Below are 18,212 nucleotides of genomic sequence, written 5' to 3'. Positions count from 1 at the left end.
TTTAATTCTGTATCCAGAAGTTTAAAAGCTTAAGGCTTGGGCTTCCCTGGTGGCACAGTGGTTGAGAGTCCGCCTGCCAATGCAGGGGACACGGGTTCGTGCCCCGGTCCGGGAAGATCCCACATGCCATGGAGCGGCTGGGCCCGTGAGCCATGGCCACTGAGCCTGTGCGTCCGGAGCCTGTGCTCCACAACGGGAGAGGCCACAACAGTGAGAGGCCCGCGTACCGCCAAAAAAAAAAAAAAAAAAAAAAAAAAAAGCTTAAGGCTTAAATACCATTATAAAGCAGTCTCTCCCTTACCCGCTCCCAAAATGTGAACAAATTCAAAGTAGACTCTGGAAGCTAATTGTTTTAAGCTTTACAGCAGAAGGTAAGAAGATAATAAGTTCTTTTTTACTGTTCCCTATTTGCTGACATTGCTGGCTCTTAGGTCGATGAAACCCAGACATATATCAGTGAGCAACAGTAGGAGTTCTTTGTTTTTGTCTTTCTTTGCATGAGAGTCAATTTATGAGAGATTATTTTATGGGCCTCATTTTTTCATTAAAAATTAAGATGGCTTCGATTTTCCTGAAAAACCATAACATAGATTGCCAACTTTTCTTCAATACAGTATAAGGATATCTCAGAAAATGGACACTTTTCTTCTAGGTATTTATTAATATCTGGACATTTTAGGAAGGTATTACAACTTAGGCTTCATGGCACAGTGAAGGATCAAAGAGACTATCGTACTAATGTACCACAATTTATTCCCCAGTTGTTGACAATTTGGGTTGTTTATCTTTCTATTTTTTAATTCAAAACATTTGATTACTTATATGTACCAGGTACTGTTCCAGGCACTGAGGATACAGTGGTAATAAGCAAGATAAAGAAGGTCCCCACCCATCTGTAACTTACATTCTAATGGAAGAGGATAGGCTAGAAGCAACAAGATACCATATAAATATAAAGGAAATTAACAGCAGGGGATGCATAGTGGAAATTAAGTGATGAGGAAAGCCACCTGTGAGGAAGGAAAAGGAGCGCTAGCCTGAAAGATGAAAAGGCAGTTTGAGAGTAAGGATCAGGTAGGTAGTTGTCCAGACAGAGAGAATAACAAAGGCCCTGATGGCAGGATATCCTTTTTTATTGTTACAGATACTAAGGTAGCTGATAATATAAAATACAGAAAAGGGGAGAGTGACAAAAAAAAAAAGAAATTGAGAAGGTAGATCAAGGGACAGATTAGATAATTATTCTGGATTTTATTCTTAAGTGCTTTTTCATTTATTCAGCAAATAACTAGAAGTACCTAAATTGTGTGTTTGGATATAGCAGTGAATAGAAAGACAGTCTCAGCCCTCGTGGAGTTTAAAATCAATTAGAGAAGCCAGCCTAGAGGCACGTCCATTAACTTACCCACTAGTGATAATATTCCTATGAACCTTCTTAAAATTATTTTAAAAGACTAACAAATTACTCTCATATCAATTGTAAGATGTACAGTTTTCCACTTAATATATCTGAAATTGGGATGGGTCATGCAAATGATAATATCTTATATTCACTGTTGCCTATGGCAGTAATCATGAGAAGTTCTCATCATCTGTACACGTGTGAACTTCGTTGTTATTCCTAATGGCATGAGTAGGCAATTGCAACCCCTTGACATTAAACAACTTAAGGACCATTCAAGGAAGGAATATCAGTCCTGGTTGTTGTCCGAAAATAATCTATTGACTCCTTCTGGTAAGACAGAGAAAAAAACATCATAAAACTTGTAGAATAGGGGACTTCCTTTGGCGGTCCAGTGGTTAAGACTCCACTGCAGGGGGCACGGGTTCAATCCCTGGTCGGGGAACTAATGTCCCGCCTGCCACATGGCGCGGCCAAAAAAAAAAAAAAACTTGTAGAAGATGTGTCAGTGGCTTATAAAAAAACATTAGAGACCATACAGGAGCAATTTTTAAACAAATGGCTGGGTCACTAATGCTCTTGATGGCACAGAGAACAATATTGTGTAGAAAAATTCAGACATCAACAACTTAAGTGATTTAGAAGAGTTGGATTCTTAATGTGGAGTCATTTTAGAAATACCTTAACCATATTATTTGGTTTATTTCTTTTAGAGATATGAATATATACACAATAGAAGAACTTTTTCAATAAGTATAAAATCAAAATGCCAAGTGATAAAGTATTTTGGCCTTAATTGGCAGCATTGTTTTCTTAGTATTACATGAAATAGAGTTATTAATGTATTTGTGTCTTTCTGCATTACCGCAACTCACCACTATAACACATTTTCCACCGCTTTTCCATCATAGGGTTGGGAAAATTGTAGAGTTGGAAGGTGGTAGGGCAGGGAGGATTGGGGGTGGAATTTCAGTAGCTGACCTTTTAATTACGAAGAACAGTGGTGTAAATTATCTTCTAACTTGTTTTTCTCTTTGGCACAAATAAGCATTTATTCAAGATAGCCTTCTGGACATTATATGTATACTTAACTATATATATATATATATATATATATATATATATATATATATGAAGACCTAAATTATCCTGATTCCTGAATTCCAAGCTTTCTCCTTTTTAGGAGGATGGTGGTGGGTAAGATTATGAAAGACCAGAAAAACTTAATACTTGTGATTGTTTGCCAAGCGGAGAGTCCATCTTGGCAATCTTATGGGTTGAAAGTTTGTCTTTTAGACATTAAGAAAAATATTAAAAGTTTAAATTGTAATAATTCAGAGACATCTACTTAGACAGTTTCGATACATTTCGTTTGAGTATTTTCCTACATTTAAAAAATGTAATTGAATTTATGTTAATACTTAAATTTTGTATCTTTTTATTTTCCCACATTAAGTTCTTTATAAACATTTTTCATGTCAAGTTTAATGTTCTCTTTTTTTGTGAATCTTCGTTTGTGAATTTGACTTGAGAACAATTTTCCATTTATTTTGCAGTTATTTGGCCACAGGTAAATGAAACAAGATTTATTCACATAGCATCAAATAGATCTTTTCATTTTACTTACTACCTGTTAATCTAGTTATTTATAGTTACTCTCAAAAACAGCTTCTACTTCACTGTGTTCACATATTTGAAAACAGGCTTGAACTCTAAGATGCTGTTCATTACCAAACAAATAGAAAAAAGAAAGAAAGAAAAAGACTACAGATATTGTCAATTACATATTTTCTTTGCAGGATAAAATGCAGGTTGACCAGGAAGAAGAGGGTCATCAAAAATGTCATGCTGAACACACTCCAGAAGAAGAAATTGATCATACAGGAACCAAAACAAAGGTTTGTTATACTATTACTGTGGTTGTGTCTTTTTGAGATTGATATTTTGAGTTAATACATTTGCTGTGTAATGCATGCTTTTAATACACCTGGTGTTTTAAATTTCGTATTATGAAAGTATATAACCAGAATAAATACACTTCAGTGACTCACTATAGAAGATTTTTAAAAGAATGAACTCTAATATGAGTAAAATTATTTTTTTGGCGGGGAAAAAAGATGTTTTTCATTACTTTTTTTTTCCTCACTAATAATCATGTAATCTCAGAAAATAGAAACCAGAATAGGACAAATGAAGAAAACTTAAATTAGCAATAATGCTGCATCTGAATATTAACCACTCTAAGCATTTTGCTGCATGTCATAAAGCTGTTTTTTTGTGCAAAATAATATTTTTGAAGTAAAATTTTAAAGGATAAATGACTCTCTTATTAAGAGTCATTATTTTATTAAGAAAATGATTGCTGATAGAAGAGAAGGGAGAAACACCCTGCCCCAGTCACCCCGATGAATGTGGCTACAGCTCTAAACTATGATCTTTGACAGATTTTTCTAACCTGAGCAGAATTTAATCTGTGATGGTTAGCTGTATAGATTTTTTTCCAAAGGCTATAAAGATTCAGTTATAAATCCTAGTTGCTCAAGTAATATAAAACCTGAAACTAATTTTTCTAATTTTTTTATTTTATTCAATATGTTTGCCTTTAATTATTCAACAGCTCTATTGAGATATAATTTACATACCATGCAATTCTCCCATTTAAAAGTACAATTCAAAGGTTTTTAATATACTCACAGAGTTATGCAATCATTATCACAATTTTACGTTTTCATCACTCCAAAAAGAAGCCCTGTACCCATTAGCAGTAACTCTTTATTTTCCTCCCAACCCTCCCCTTGCCAGCTCTAGGCACCCACTAATCTTTTTGTCTCATTGACTTGCCTGTTCTGGACATTTCATATAAAAACAGTCATACAATATGTAGTCCTTTAATGACTGGCTTCTTTCACTAAGCGTGTTTTCAGGGTTCATCCAGGTTGTAGGATATATCAGTACTTCATTCCCTTTTATGGCTGAGTAATGTATCATACGGATGCATACCACATGTATTCATTCATCAGCTGATGGACACTTAGATTGTTTCTACTTTTTGACTATTACGAATAATGCTATTATGAACATATACAGGTTTTGTGTGGATGGATATTTTCATTTTTCTTGGGCGTGTACCTAGGAATGGAATTGCTGGGTCATATGGTATCTGTGTGTTTAACAATTTGAGGAACTGCCCAACTGTTTTCCAAAATGGCTGCAATATTTTACTATGTTGTCAAAAATGTATGAGGGTTTCCATTTCTCTATATCCTCACCAACTCTTCCTCTTTTTTTTTTTTTTATTATAGTCATCCTAGTGGGTATGAAATGGCACCTCATTGTGGTTTTTATTTTATTTATTTTTGGCTGGGTTGGGTCTTCGTTGCGGTGCGCGGGCTTCTCATTGTGGTGGCTTCTCTTGTTGCGGAGCATGGGCTCTAGGCATGCGGGCTTCAGTAGTTGTGGCATGCGGGCTCTAGGGTGCAGGCTCAGTAATTGTGGCGCACGGGCTTAGTTGCTCCACTGCATGTGGGATCTTCTCGGACCGGGGCTCGAACCCATGTCCCCTGCATTGGCAGGCGGATTCTTAACCACTGTGCCACCAGGGAAGCCCTCATTGTGGTTTTAATTTGCATTTCCAGCACAATATTTAGTGTATACAGGGTGTAAAATACTATCAATATTAAAATAATGTTTTTAATTAAAGTATAGTAGATGATAATAGTTTTGTTTGATTTTACTTTGTTTCATCAGAAATCAGTCTCTTAAATATATTTTTAAGCTAGTTTTAGAAATTTATACTTTTCTTGCATTTCTTTTGTAGTCTGTACCCTCAGATAAACAAGAGCGATTAAACCAGACCATTAAAAAAGGAAGAATCAAGAGTATTGATCTACCCATCCAGAGTAGCCTGTGTAGGCAATTGGGCCAAGATCTTCTCAACATCTACATTGAAAATGAGGTATATAAATCAGAATTGATGTTGAAATAGGTGGTGGCGTGTTCTGAAATTTTTGTAGAAGTAAATGATTATCCGTCAAATTTGTGGAACTAGGCTATAACTCATAAGGAATTATTAAATAGATTATTGAACTATTTTATTTTGGACAAAATGCTGAGCTGTATTTGTGTCATGTACAGTGTAACTTTCACGTTAGTTACATGAAAAACATGGATTGTCTCCACTATAGAGAAAGGCCTTTCCAATACTAGTAATTCTTACCCCCTTTTATTATGTCTTAACAGTAGCACACCCAGCAGACATTGTATAGGAAAGTATTACCAGCTCCCCTCTTCTAATGTGTTGTCCTTAAAGATTAACGTTCAATTCAGAATGTTTTCTGACTTCCATTTAATACTTTTTAGAATCTGTTGTCATTCTTGAAATTTTCTTTACGTATTTACATGCTTCATTTTACAGTCTCTTGAGGAAAAGAGTTTGGTTTCTTTACCAATAGTTGTGTGTAAAAGTAATTTTTTTATATTAAAATTTACACTTAAGTGGTAGTTACTAATTTCTACAGGCTTGACTGGCATTAAAGAAGGTCAGTTTTCTTTGAAGTGCCACATATTCTCCACTTGCTGCATGTTATTCTGGGAATTTCCTAAAGAGATTTTTGACTTTACAATGCTGCTCTTTCTAGTACCTAAGTATATCACCTATTCATTAGTTATTAAAGGCTACACTTTATGTGAAGCATTTCTATCTCTAGAAATAATTCTGAGATAATCCTGAATAATTCTGAATTTGTATGATTTGAGACTAATTTTCTCAAAGGAATGAATTGTGGGGAAGTGCAGCTAATGATAAATTTTGTGTATAAGATTTTTTCTTAAATTTTTAAATGGCTCACTATTTTTTAAATTTTAAAATAAAATTATTTTATTTATTTATTTTTGGCTGCGTTGGGTCTTTGTTGCTGTGGTGAGCGGGGGCTACTCTTCATTGCAGTGCGCGGGCTTCTCAAAGCGGTGGCTTCTCGTTGTGGAGCATGGGCTCTAGGTGCACGGGCTTCACTAGTTGCAGCATGCGGGCTCAGTAGTTGTGGCTCGCAGGCTCTGGAGCACAGGCTCAGTAGTTGTGGCGTACGGGCTTAGTTGCTCTGGGGCATGTGAGATCTTCCCAGAACAGGGATTGAACCTGTGTCCCCTGCATTGGCAGGTGGATTCTTAACCACTGTGCCACCAGGGAAGTCCATGTCTCACTATTTTTTTTTCAAATTGGAATATAGTTACTTTACAATGTTGTGTTAGTTTCTGCTGTACAGCAAAGTGAATCAGTTATACCTATACATATATCCACTCTTTCTTAGATTTCCTGTCTCACTATTTTAAATTCACAAATATCAGTGCATTGTAGTATTACGTTTAAAATACTATGTTTTTGTTAAAGTACAAATTTTGTTTTTTATTAGTCTTCAGATTCTTTCTTTGCTTTTGATTTGACAATAATGATTTTTGCTAACATCTTTAAATACTTTGATATCTTATTTAATCCTCAAACCTACGAAGTGTAAGTACTGTTAGAGATCTACATTTAATAGATGAGGAAACAGGCAAAGGTAGACTGAATCACCGAAGTTCAAAGAGTAACCTTTTGTTTTGGAGCCAGGTAGTCTGTCTCCAAAGCTCAAGATCACAGCCACTGTACTGTGTCACTTACCAAAACCAACATTTATTCAGTACCAGTTATGTGTCAGGCACTGTACTAAATATTTTATGTGAATTACGTCAATCTTATTAACAGCCATACGAGACAGATAGAAGTTAGCGCTCTAGAATAAGAAAACTGAGGCTTAGGTTAGGTGACTTCGCTGCAATTTCAAAGGTAGTAAGTGGGAAAGCTGGGATTTGATCACCAATATGTACAATGACATAGTCTATGGGGTTTTTTTTTGCTTTTTTTGGGTTTTTTTGCGGTACGCGGGCCTCTCACTGTTGTGGCCTCTCCCGTTGCGGAGCACAGGCTCCGGAGGCGCAGGCTTCGCGGCATGTGGGATCTTCCTGGACCGGGGCACGAACCCATGTACCCTGCTTCGGCAGGTGGACGCTTAAACACTGCGCCACCAGGGAAGCCCTATGGTTTTTTTTTAAAAAAGCTTTTATTGCGGTATAATTCACATACCATACAATTCAGTAATTTAAAGTGTACAGTTCAGTGGCTTTTGGTATTATTAATTTTTTAAATTGTAAAATATATATAACGTGAAATTTGCCATTTTGACCATTTTAAGTGTACAATTCAGTGACATTAATTATATTCACAGTTATATAACCATTGCCACTATCTTTTTTAAAGATTTATTTATTATTCATTTATTTTATTTATTTTTGGCTGCATTGAGTCTTAGTTGCGGCACACAGGATCTTAGTTGAGGCATGCAGGATCTTTCGTTGCAGCGCATGGGCTTCTTTCTCGTTGTGGTGTGTGGGTTTTCTCTTCTCTAGTTGTGGTGCATGGGCTCTGTAGTTTGCGGCACGCAGGCTGTAGGTGAGGCACGTGAGCTCAATAGCGGTGGCACATGGGATCTTAGTTCCCTGACCAGGGATCGAACCCGTGTCCCCTGCATTCTAAGGCAGATTCTTTACCACTGGACCACCAGGGGAGTCCCACCATTGCCACTATCTTTTCCAAAACCTTTTCATCACCCCAAACCGAAACTGTAACCATTAAGTAATAACTCTCATTCCTCCCTTCCCCCAATCCCCAGTAAACCAATCTATCGATACTTTGTCTCTATGAATTTGGTAGATAACTCATATAAATGTAATCATAGAATATTTGTCTTTTTGTGTCTGGCTTATTTCACTTAGCATAATGTTTTCAAGGTTTATCCACTTTGTAACATGTATCAGAACTTTATTTCTTTTTATAGTAGAGTAATATTCCATTTTGTATATATACATTTTACTTATCCATTCATCTGTTACAGATCAAGTGAGTTATTTCCACCTTTTGGCTATTGTGAATAATGCTGCAGTGAACATTGGCATACGAATAATTGTTTGAGTTCCTGCTTTCAATTTTTTGGTGATATACCTAGGAGTGAAATTGCTGGGTCATAGTGTCATTCTTTTTTTTTTTTTTAGAATTTATTTATTATTTATTTTTGGCTGTATTGGGTCTTTGTTGCTGCACGCAGGCCTTCTCCAGTTGCGGTGAGTGGGGAACCACTCCTTGCCACGGTGCGGGGGCCCCTCACTGCAGTGTCTTCTCCTGCTGCGAAGCCCGGGCTCCAGGTGCACGGGCTTCAGCAGTTGTGGCACATGGACTCAGTAGTTGTGGCTTGGGGGCTCTAGAGCACAGGCCCAGTAGTTGTGGCACACAGGCCCAGCTGCTCCATGGCATGTGGGATCTTCCCAGACCAGGGCTTGAACCCGTGTCCCCTGCATTGGCAGGCAGACTTGGAACCACTATGCCACCAGGGAAGCCCCATATTGTAATTCTTTGTTTAGCTTCTTTAGGAGCCACCATACTGTTTTTTCCTAAGCTGCAGTATTTACATTCCCAACAGCAATGTACAAGGGTTTCAAATTCTCCAAATCATCACCAACACTTACTATGTTCCATTTCTTTGATTATAGTCATCCTAGTAGGTGTGAAGTAGTATTTCATTGCAGTTTTGGTTTGTATTTCCCTAGTGTTTTCATGGCAGCTAATCTGAAACTTTTTGAATAGGGGAAGATGATAATGCAGGACAAATTAGAGAAAGAAAGAAATGATGCGAAGAATGCTGTTGAAGAATATGTATATGATTTTAGGGACAAGCTTGGCACTGTCTATGAAAAATTCATCACTCTAGAAGTAAGTCTAAATTTTGTAGTTTTTTATGAGAACTATTTAAATGTTTGCTTGAGAATGCTAATACGAATTATGTAAATAAATGTACCAAATGTGTTACTGTTGTCAATCTTTTTGAGCACATTTAGGAATGGTTCTTAGTTATTTTTCCAAATTACAGAAGGCTGGTGAGAAAGATGTTTATAAATAAAAAGTCAGAAAAAAATAATTTTTTACACTTGAAAAACATTTTGTGCTTCCTTGATGACTTTTATTTCTAAGGAGAGCATTTTCAATCAGTATCTCTTAAATGTATAACTAGGACTTGAGAAAACTGTCTGCAATATTGGAAGACACAGAAAATTGGCTTTATGAAGAAGGAGAGGACCAAGCTAAACAGATTTATGTGGATAAGCTTCAAGAACTAAAGGTAAACTTTTTAAAGTCCATGTTAGTGTTGAACAGAACATTAAGTTGTCCTAAAAATTATGGTGTAAGAGCACAGTGTATGTGTTTAATAAATATATAAGAAATTACTAAGGCAGGTATGTGTAAGAGGAAGTGTTCTCTGAATTTGAGGTGAGTAATGCTACATGATAACTGAAATTAAATAATGTATAATCATATTTGTCTATCATGATACTCAGATATAAAAATTTAGCAGATGACCAGAGTGTTAATATTACTTTCATACAAGCCATATGTTTCTGAGATGTCATTAATAAGTGATTTGTCAGCCTGACCCCTTATCCATTAAAGGAGTTACCCTTGCTCTGCTTCTTTCCCCCTTGACTGCTCTGAGTTTGAGGAGTAATACACTGCCCTTTCCTATTTTCACATTATAACTAATGTGAAATTAGTGGGACACCAGGCCAGCAAAGAACTTCAGAAATAGTACCCCTGCTCTTCAGTGTCCTTTTACAAAGAAATAAGGAGATGTGTCCACCAGCTGCCCTTCTTCTACTAGGTCAGTGGTCTGACTTTAAGAAAAGACCACTATTACTCTTTTCCTCCTGCTTGCTACCCAGCGCTCCCCCCACGCAGAAAAAAAATGCTTTAAAAGATTAGAAGTTCAGATTGGAAGGATGACAGGAAATTTTCCTTCTTAGTGTGAATCATAGCAGTCCTTTAATGTGCACATGAATTACCAGGGGCCCTTACTGAAAAGCAAATTATGGTTCAGTATATCCGAGTTGGGCCCATGATTCTGCACTCTTTTTTTTTTTTTTTTTTTGCGGTACACGGGCCTCACACTGTTGTGGCCTCTCTCCGGACGCGCAGGCTCAGCGGCCATGGCTCACGGGCCCAGCCGCTCCGCGGCATGTGGGATCTTCCCGGACCAGGGCACAAACCCGTGTCCTCTGCATCGGCAGGCGGACTCTCAACCACTGCGCCACCAGGGAAGCCCGATTCTGCACTTTTTAATAAGCTTCTGGGAGATTCTGATGCTGCTGGTCCCTGAACCATTCTTTGAGTAGCAAGTGAATACACAGATGCTAGGTGATGACATTAATAAGGACTTCTAGCGTATGGGAAAAGGAAGCCCTTTAGGGATTGGCGGGGGTGGTGTGTGCAAAAGAAGTTATTAACTTAAAAGCAAAAGAAGTTAATACCTTGCAAAAATTACCTTCATGCCAATAAATTACTTTCAAAGGGAATAATTAAAAAGCAACTTGAAAACCTAAGCTTATGAACGCAAAACTAGCTTTACTGTATTTTATCTTGGTGGTTTTTACTCCCCATCTCCCTAAAATATATATACTTGGGGCTGGAGGCGCAAACCAGGCAGCTGAGGCTAATAGAAATAACTGAAAAGCCCAGCAGCTCCCAGAATGGATTATTTCACTTCAAATATATAAGTAACCATAGAAATGAATGTTACAGATGTTTTCACAGGCTTTACTGTTTTTTTTGAGATGGCTTTTAGGAATTAAAATGCTTTCAAAAACATTAACAATAAAAAGTATGATGTGTAAAGAGACTAAATGCAATATGGTATCCTGGAACAGAAAAAGATGAAATCCACATAATCTGGAGTTCAGTTAATAGTAATACACCAGTGTTGGTTTCTTATTTTTGACAAATGTTACCACGAGGAATAAGATGTTAACATTAGAGAAAAGGTGCTTGGCTCTTATTGTTTCCTTTGTAACTTTTCTGAAAACCTAAAATTGCTCTAAAATAAGCTGATTTTTATTTAAATATGTAAAGGATTTGAAAGAAAATATTTGTCTTTCTAATGCATTCCCCTCCTCAAAGTTATAGGAGGCTGTTTTAAAATTTAGAAACTCCCTCCTACCAGGCACCTGGGGCAAGGGGCTGAATGGGTTTTTTTGTTTTTAAGCACTATACTTAAAATACACATCTTAATCTAATGAATAAATATAACAAATAATATTCAATAGGTATTAAATATCAGGAAATCCCAGTAATCATGTTGCTTTTAGAGAGTTATATGCATTATAAATATTTGAAACCAAGTTTCAAATATGTGAGTCCTGCACACAGTATATAGTTCTTATGGTTTTCTTAATGGTTTTATAGACTTTTAACATGTAACTTTAAAGTAATTAAAGTTTTTCTTTGGATTTGAGAGGAATCAAGAGGTAATCTTAATGAATGAGAGAAGATAGGCATTCCTGTGTAGGATTCAGTAAGCAAATAACAACTGGAACTCATCTCCACGTAGGAAAACAAGAGGGGACATATTTTAATCTGACCAGCTTTCTTTCCTATTCATCATTCTGTAAGGGCCCAATAGAAGTTGTTTTCTGTTAATAACTTTTTCTTTTTAAAAAACTTGTGTTAACAGAAATATGGCCAGCCAATTCAAATGAGGTACGTGGAACATGAAGAGAGACCAAAAGCTTTAAACGACTTGGGAAAAAAGATCCAACTTGTCATGAAAGTTATAGAAGCATACAGAAACAAGGTATTGAATTCATAAAGTAAACTGGTGTGTATTACGCAGAGAGGGTGGGGTAAATCTAAAAATTCTCAACTACAAAGCTATAGCAGTTGTTGCTACCAAATTCCAGAGACATTGTGCACCAAACTTAAACTTTTTTTTCTTTATTGTAAAATTATCAGTAAAGGATACTGATAATTTCAAATACAGTGCAGATATGTGGCTTTAATCTTTTAAAATTCCCTAAAACTATATTATAAATTTAATCCAGTGACCAAATGCATTGTTTTCTTCTTAGGTGTTTCATTATAGTGCAGAAGGTTTTTTTGGACCTTTTTTAATTTACAGGCCTCTTTGAAACTGGACTCTGCTAGCATTCATTTTGTCCCTTGGCCTCTTTTTCTTTTGGTTGCACTTTGTCTTCCGGTCTTTCAGTCATCTGTAACTCCCGTATCATTTATTGTTTTATATATGTGCCCAAATCTATCTTACTACCCTTAACCTTTCCACTGTTTTTCAGCCTGAAATATTTAGTTGTATAGATAATATCTCCATTTGGATGTAACAGTAAGATTTGACAAAATTAAGCTGATGATTTTTGCCCTCTAATCAGAGGTTAGTAGGCTTTTTCTTTAAATGAACAAATAATAAATATTTTAGGCTCTGTAGGCCTACCATCTCTATACAACTACCCAACTTTACCATTGTAGCGCAAGAGCAAGCACACAATGTGTAAATGAATGGGCATTGCTGTGTTCCAGAATAACTTTATTTAAAAATTCAGCAAGTTGGATTTGGCCTGCAGGACAAGTTTGCTGACTCCTGTTTTAAACAGATATCCACTATAATTCCCCCAGGTTTTACCACTGATGTTAAAATTGCATCAGTGGGCTGCAGAGGCCAGCACCAGAAAGATTTAGGCAGGGTATTATCATAGCTTACATTTATCAAGCACTTACTAAATTTTAGGCACTTTGCATGAATTATCTCACTTTATTCTCACAAGAATGTATTATGTAAGAGAATTGAGTGCTTAAGCAAACTTGTCAAGGATTACACAGGTAGGTTAAGAGAAGCAGTCAGGATAAAACCTAAGCAATCTGAAACATGCAGACCCTTAACAACTATACTGCTTTTCACTACACAATGTGGAGGGTGATTACTTATTTTAGAAATAAAGATTTGTAAATTCTGTAAAATAAAGAGTGCAATCCAGCCTGCCTAAAAGAATAATCCAGGTACTGATTGTGAATGTGCCTGCCAATATCAGTGTCCATATAAGTACAAATAGAATGTAAGGATAATGGAAAAGTAAGAAGGAACAAGCAGACAAATAAAAACACCAAGAGTATTTCACATCTGGTATTGGAAGATCTGTATACAACTACTATAACCTAGTGTTCGCCAGGCTGTAGCAGTCTTCTTGAGGATGCAGGTTTAAAATATTATTCAAAGCAAGGCAAGATTTCACTTATGCTCAAGAATTTTGAGTTACTACGTTCCAGGCTCTCTTCAAGGTGCTGGAACTACAGCATCAAACAAAACACTGAACTTGTTTCTAATATGCTTCAGTGGGAAGAGATAGACAATAAATGAGTTACTATGAAGTAGTCAGATGGTGATAAGGGCTATGGGAAAAGTAAGGGACTGCCACAGGTGGAGGAGATTTGTCAGAAATATAGACTAATAAGATGACATCATGTGAGGGGAGAATTAAAGGACGTGAGGGTTCAAGACATATGATAACTATAAAAAGAATGTCCTTAACAAAGGGGGAATAGCAGTTGCAAAGGGGAGAATGTGTTGGAGTAACAGTAAGGAAGCCAGTGTGGCTCAGAACATTGGGGGATGGGATTATCAGCTGCCAGATCATGAAGGGCCTAGTGGGCCATTATAAAAGTTTGGATTTTACACTAAGATAGGAATCCACTGGAGGCTTTTGAGCATAGAATTTTAAATTTTGACTTTTCTTTTAAAGGCTACGGAAGCAGAGAGACTAGTTAAAACATTAGAATAACACAAGCAAGCAGTGACGGAGCCCTGAACCCGGAGAGTGGAGGGGGAAGAAGTGGTTGGATTTCTGCTGCATATATTTTGAAGGCAGAGCCAATAAGATTCACTGATAGATTTTATGTAAATATAACAGAAAGAGGAGTCAAATGACTCCAAGGATTTTTGGCCTGCAAGGGTGAAGTTGCCATTTACTGAGACGGGGAGAACTTGGAAGAGTAGGTGGGGAGGTAATCATGAGTTTGAAACATAGGTAAGTCGTTTCAAACATTACAAATAAGAATTCAAGTTTGAAGTTGGCTATAGAGTAGGGAGTTCAGGGAAGAGGTTCAGGCTAGAGATTTTTTTAAAAGCATGCAGGGAGCTTCCCTGGTGGCGCAGTGGTTGAGAGTCCGCCTGCCGATCCAGGGGACACGGGTTCGTGCCCCGGTCCGGGAAGATCCCACATGCCGCGGAGCGGCTGGGCCCGTGAGCCTGCGCTGAGCCTGCGCGTCCGGAGCCTGTGCTCCGCAACGAGAGAGGCCACAACAGTGAGAGGCCTGCGTACCGCAAAAAATAAAAAAAATAAAATAAAAAATAAATTAAAAAAGCATGCAGATAGAGGGATGAATGGGGAGGAGATCCTCTTTCTATATGTTGCATTGTCATTTCTTTCTGGTTTTGAGACTGCCAGTCTAAATCATCACATCTTAGATTGCTGCCTACATGTGACAGCTGCAGTTGTCTCTTTCAGACAAAATTTTATTATGTATTGGGTTGGCCAAAAGGTTCATTCGGTTTTTTTGTAAGATGGCTCTACTAGCACTTAGTTGTCTTAAACTTCATTCAAAACAATTTTATTAGATTGTATTTTGACAGCTGTCATATCAGCATGCATTTTAAAAACAACATCAAAATTGGTGGATTTTTGTGTAGCCATTTTAATAATGAAGATGGAAGAAAACAACATTTTTGGCATATTATGCTTTATTATTTCAAGCAAAGTAAAAATGCAACTGAAAAACAAGATTTGTGCAGTGTATGGAGAAGGTGCTGTGACCGAACAGACGTGTCAAAAGTGGTTTGTGAAGTTTAATGGTGGACATTTCTCGCTGGATGATGCTCCACAATCAGGTAGACCAGTTAAAGTTGATAGCGATCAAATCGAGACATTGAGAACAATCAATGTTATACCACGCGGGATATAGCCGACATACTCAAAATATACAAATCAAGTGTTGAAAATCATTTGCACCAGCTTGGTTATGTTAATCACTTTGATGTTTGGGTTCCACATAGGTTAAGCGAGAAAAACCTTGATCATATTTCCAAACGTGATTCTCTACTTAAATGTAATGAAAACGTTTCGTTTTTAAAACAAATTGTGAGGGGCAAAGAAAAGTGGATACTGTACAATAATTTGGAACGGAAGAGATCATGGGGCAAGCGAAATGAACCACCACCACCACCACGAAAGGCCGGGCTTCATCCAAAGAAAGTGATGTTGCATATATGGTGGGATTGGGAGGGAGTCCTCTATTATGAGCTCCTTCTGGAAAACGAAAAGATTAATTCCAACAAGTACTGCCCCCAGTTAGACCAACTGAAAGCAGCACTCGATGGAAAGCGTCCGGAATTAGTCTACAGAAAACGCATAATCTTCCATCAGCATAACCACGTGTTTCTTTGATGACCAGGCAAAAATTGTTACAGCTTGGCTGGGAGGTTCTAATTGATCTGCCATATTCACCAGATATTGCACCTTCGGATTTCCACTTATTTTGGTCTTTACGAAATTCTCTTAATGGAAAAAATTTCAGTTCCCTGGAAGACTGTAAAAGGCCTGGAACGGTTCTTTGCTCATAAAGAAAAAGTTTTGGGAAGATGGAATTATGACGTTGCCTGAAAAATGGCAGAAGGTAGTGGAACAAAAGGGTGAATGCGTTGTTCAGTGAAGTTCTTGGTGAACATGGAAAATGTGTCTTTTATTTTTACTTAAAAACCAAAGGCACTTTTTGGCCAACCCAGTAATTCTTGTCAACAACTTAAACATATTCTGTTGTACAGTCAGAATTTTCTGTCTAGCTTGCTATGTGCCTGCTTAACTTATTTTTCTTTACTCCCTGACAAATTTAAGTCCATGCAGCTTCTTTCTTGGCTAAATACTACTTTTTCCTCTAATACTCTTCACCATTCTTTTCCAAACCTGACTTCTTCAGAAGGCCTTTCCTTTTAAAACCCCATACTGATTTTTCTTTCTCCCAGTTTCTTCAGTTCTGTGTAGTCTGTAAATGGCTTCTTCACACGCGTATGTGTGAGGTATACACTCAATAAGAGTCTTAACTCTTTTAAGCAGAAATTATCAATAAATTGGTGCTTATTGAAAAACCTGTTACATTAAGTAAAGTTTTTTTTTTTCCTAATAGGATGAAAGATACGATCATTTGGATCCTGCTGAAATGGAAAAAGTTGAAAAATATATCAGTGAAGCCATGAGTTGGCTGAACAGTAAGATGAATGCACAGAACAAACTAAGTCTCACTCAAGATCCTGTGGTCAAAGTTTCAGAAATAGTCGCAAAGTCAAAGGTAAGAAACTATAAACTTCGCTTTTTCATGGGTTCAGTCACTAAACATTGTTAGTAGGAGCCATACTTTGAGAAATAATCAGTTGGCAGAAGAATATAGAAAAACAGGAATTTGAGGCTAATCTTTAATTTGGGGGAAAAAAAACATTCTAGGTGGGACATCTCTGTTCCTTGATTTAATTAGTCATATACACAAAGCTGTTTTTTAGATTTTAAGTGTAATACAGAATGAAGTAAAGCAATGTGACAACTCCAAATATGTCCGATTTTTCTAGGCTGTATAATACTTCTGAGCCTCCATTGTAAAACTGCAATATATGTTTGTCTTTGACATAGTTTGAAACGTGTAAAATTCCATGGTAAAATCTTACTTATGAGATAAACTTTCCAGTTTAAAAAACATTACTACTGAAAATATCAGAGGTTATAGAAAACACTATGAAAAACACGGGGACAAACATGATAATAAAGATCAGCATCTAAGTAGAAAAATGAGTAAAGACATTGGTAAAACATCTGACAAAGAAAGAAATACATATCCAATAAACATGAAAAGGTGTTCATCTTCATTACTAATCTAAGAAATGCGAATCTCTTCTCTCTGATTTGGTTGTGTGTTTACATTCACAATCTTTGCCATAATTGCCAAGGGTGTGAAGAAATGGATGCTCTTCCTGAGCAACTTGGTTAAATTTGTTACCGTTTTTCTGGGACATCATTTCAGAATATGTATAGAAATTTAAAATGAGTTTACCCTTTAATGCAGAAATCACAATTCTAGGAATTCACCTTAATTTGACTGTTGCATAAGTATATGCAGATAAATACCCTTGCTTATGATAGCAAAAAACTGGCAACAACCTAAATACCTATCAGTAAGAAACTAGATAAATTGATGCATATTTCAATATTAAAACACATTTCAACAATTAAATATAGTATTTAAGATATCAGAGGTAAATCTATTTAGATATATAGATTTATACAACATATTCAGTGAAAAAGGAAAGATAACTTTATTTAGATTCTGTAATCTCACTGTATCAATTAGCATGTTCATAGATTTGTATGTTTGGAGATGTGTGTGTGCATGGACATACATCTAGGATGTTCACCAAAAGGTTAGTTATGTTAATCTATAGGAGATGGAATTTCAGGTGATTCTTTTTAATCTAGTTCAGTATGTCTGTAGGTATTTGATTCATTTTTAAAACAAAAACAGGTTTTAGGGTGTTTTTAATTGGAGTGTATTTGATTTACAAGATTAGTTTCAAGTGTACACACAGTGATTAATGTTTTATAGATTATACTTCAAAGTTATTATAAAATATTGGCTGTATTCCCTATGTTGTACAATATATCCTTGTAGCTTATTTATTTTATACATATTAGTTTGTACCTCTTAATCCTCTACCCGTATCTTTCCCCTCCCCAGTTCCCTCTCCCCACTGGTAACCTCTAGTTTGTTTATATCTGTGAATCTATTTCTTTTTTGTTATATTCACTCATTGCTTTATTTTTAAAATTCCACATGTAAGTAATAACATACAGT

The 18,212-nt window shown here is 36.5% G+C and overlaps 1 protein-coding gene across 2 annotated transcripts in view; it reads left to right on the top strand.

Annotated features, from left to right (window-relative positions):
* Positions 1 to 18,212, top strand: part of HSPA4L (heat shock protein family A (Hsp70) member 4 like) — a 54,462-nt gene that overhangs the window by 29,543 nt on the left and 6,707 nt on the right. The window contains exons 13-18 of one of the 2 annotated variants that reach the window (XM_030863891.2): positions 3,202 to 3,300; positions 5,220 to 5,357; positions 9,075 to 9,200; positions 9,499 to 9,606; positions 11,989 to 12,108; positions 16,500 to 16,661. In XM_030863891.2, the coding sequence (XP_030719751.2) occupies positions 3,202 to 3,300; positions 5,220 to 5,357; positions 9,075 to 9,200; positions 9,499 to 9,606; positions 11,989 to 12,108; positions 16,500 to 16,661 (753 nt within the window). The remainder of the gene's footprint in view (positions 1 to 3,201; positions 3,301 to 5,219; positions 5,358 to 9,074; positions 9,201 to 9,498; positions 9,607 to 11,988; positions 12,109 to 16,499; positions 16,662 to 18,212) is intronic. The other variant, XM_060298958.1, reaches the window with a different exon arrangement.

The sequence above is a fragment of the Globicephala melas genome, chromosome 5, assembly GCF_963455315.2.
Source record: "Globicephala melas chromosome 5, mGloMel1.2, whole genome shotgun sequence".
In the NCBI taxonomy this organism is placed as follows: Eukaryota; Metazoa; Chordata; class Mammalia; order Artiodactyla; family Delphinidae; genus Globicephala; species Globicephala melas.
Note: the sequence above shows the minus strand (reverse complement) of the source record. Positions and strands in the feature narration are given on the sequence as shown.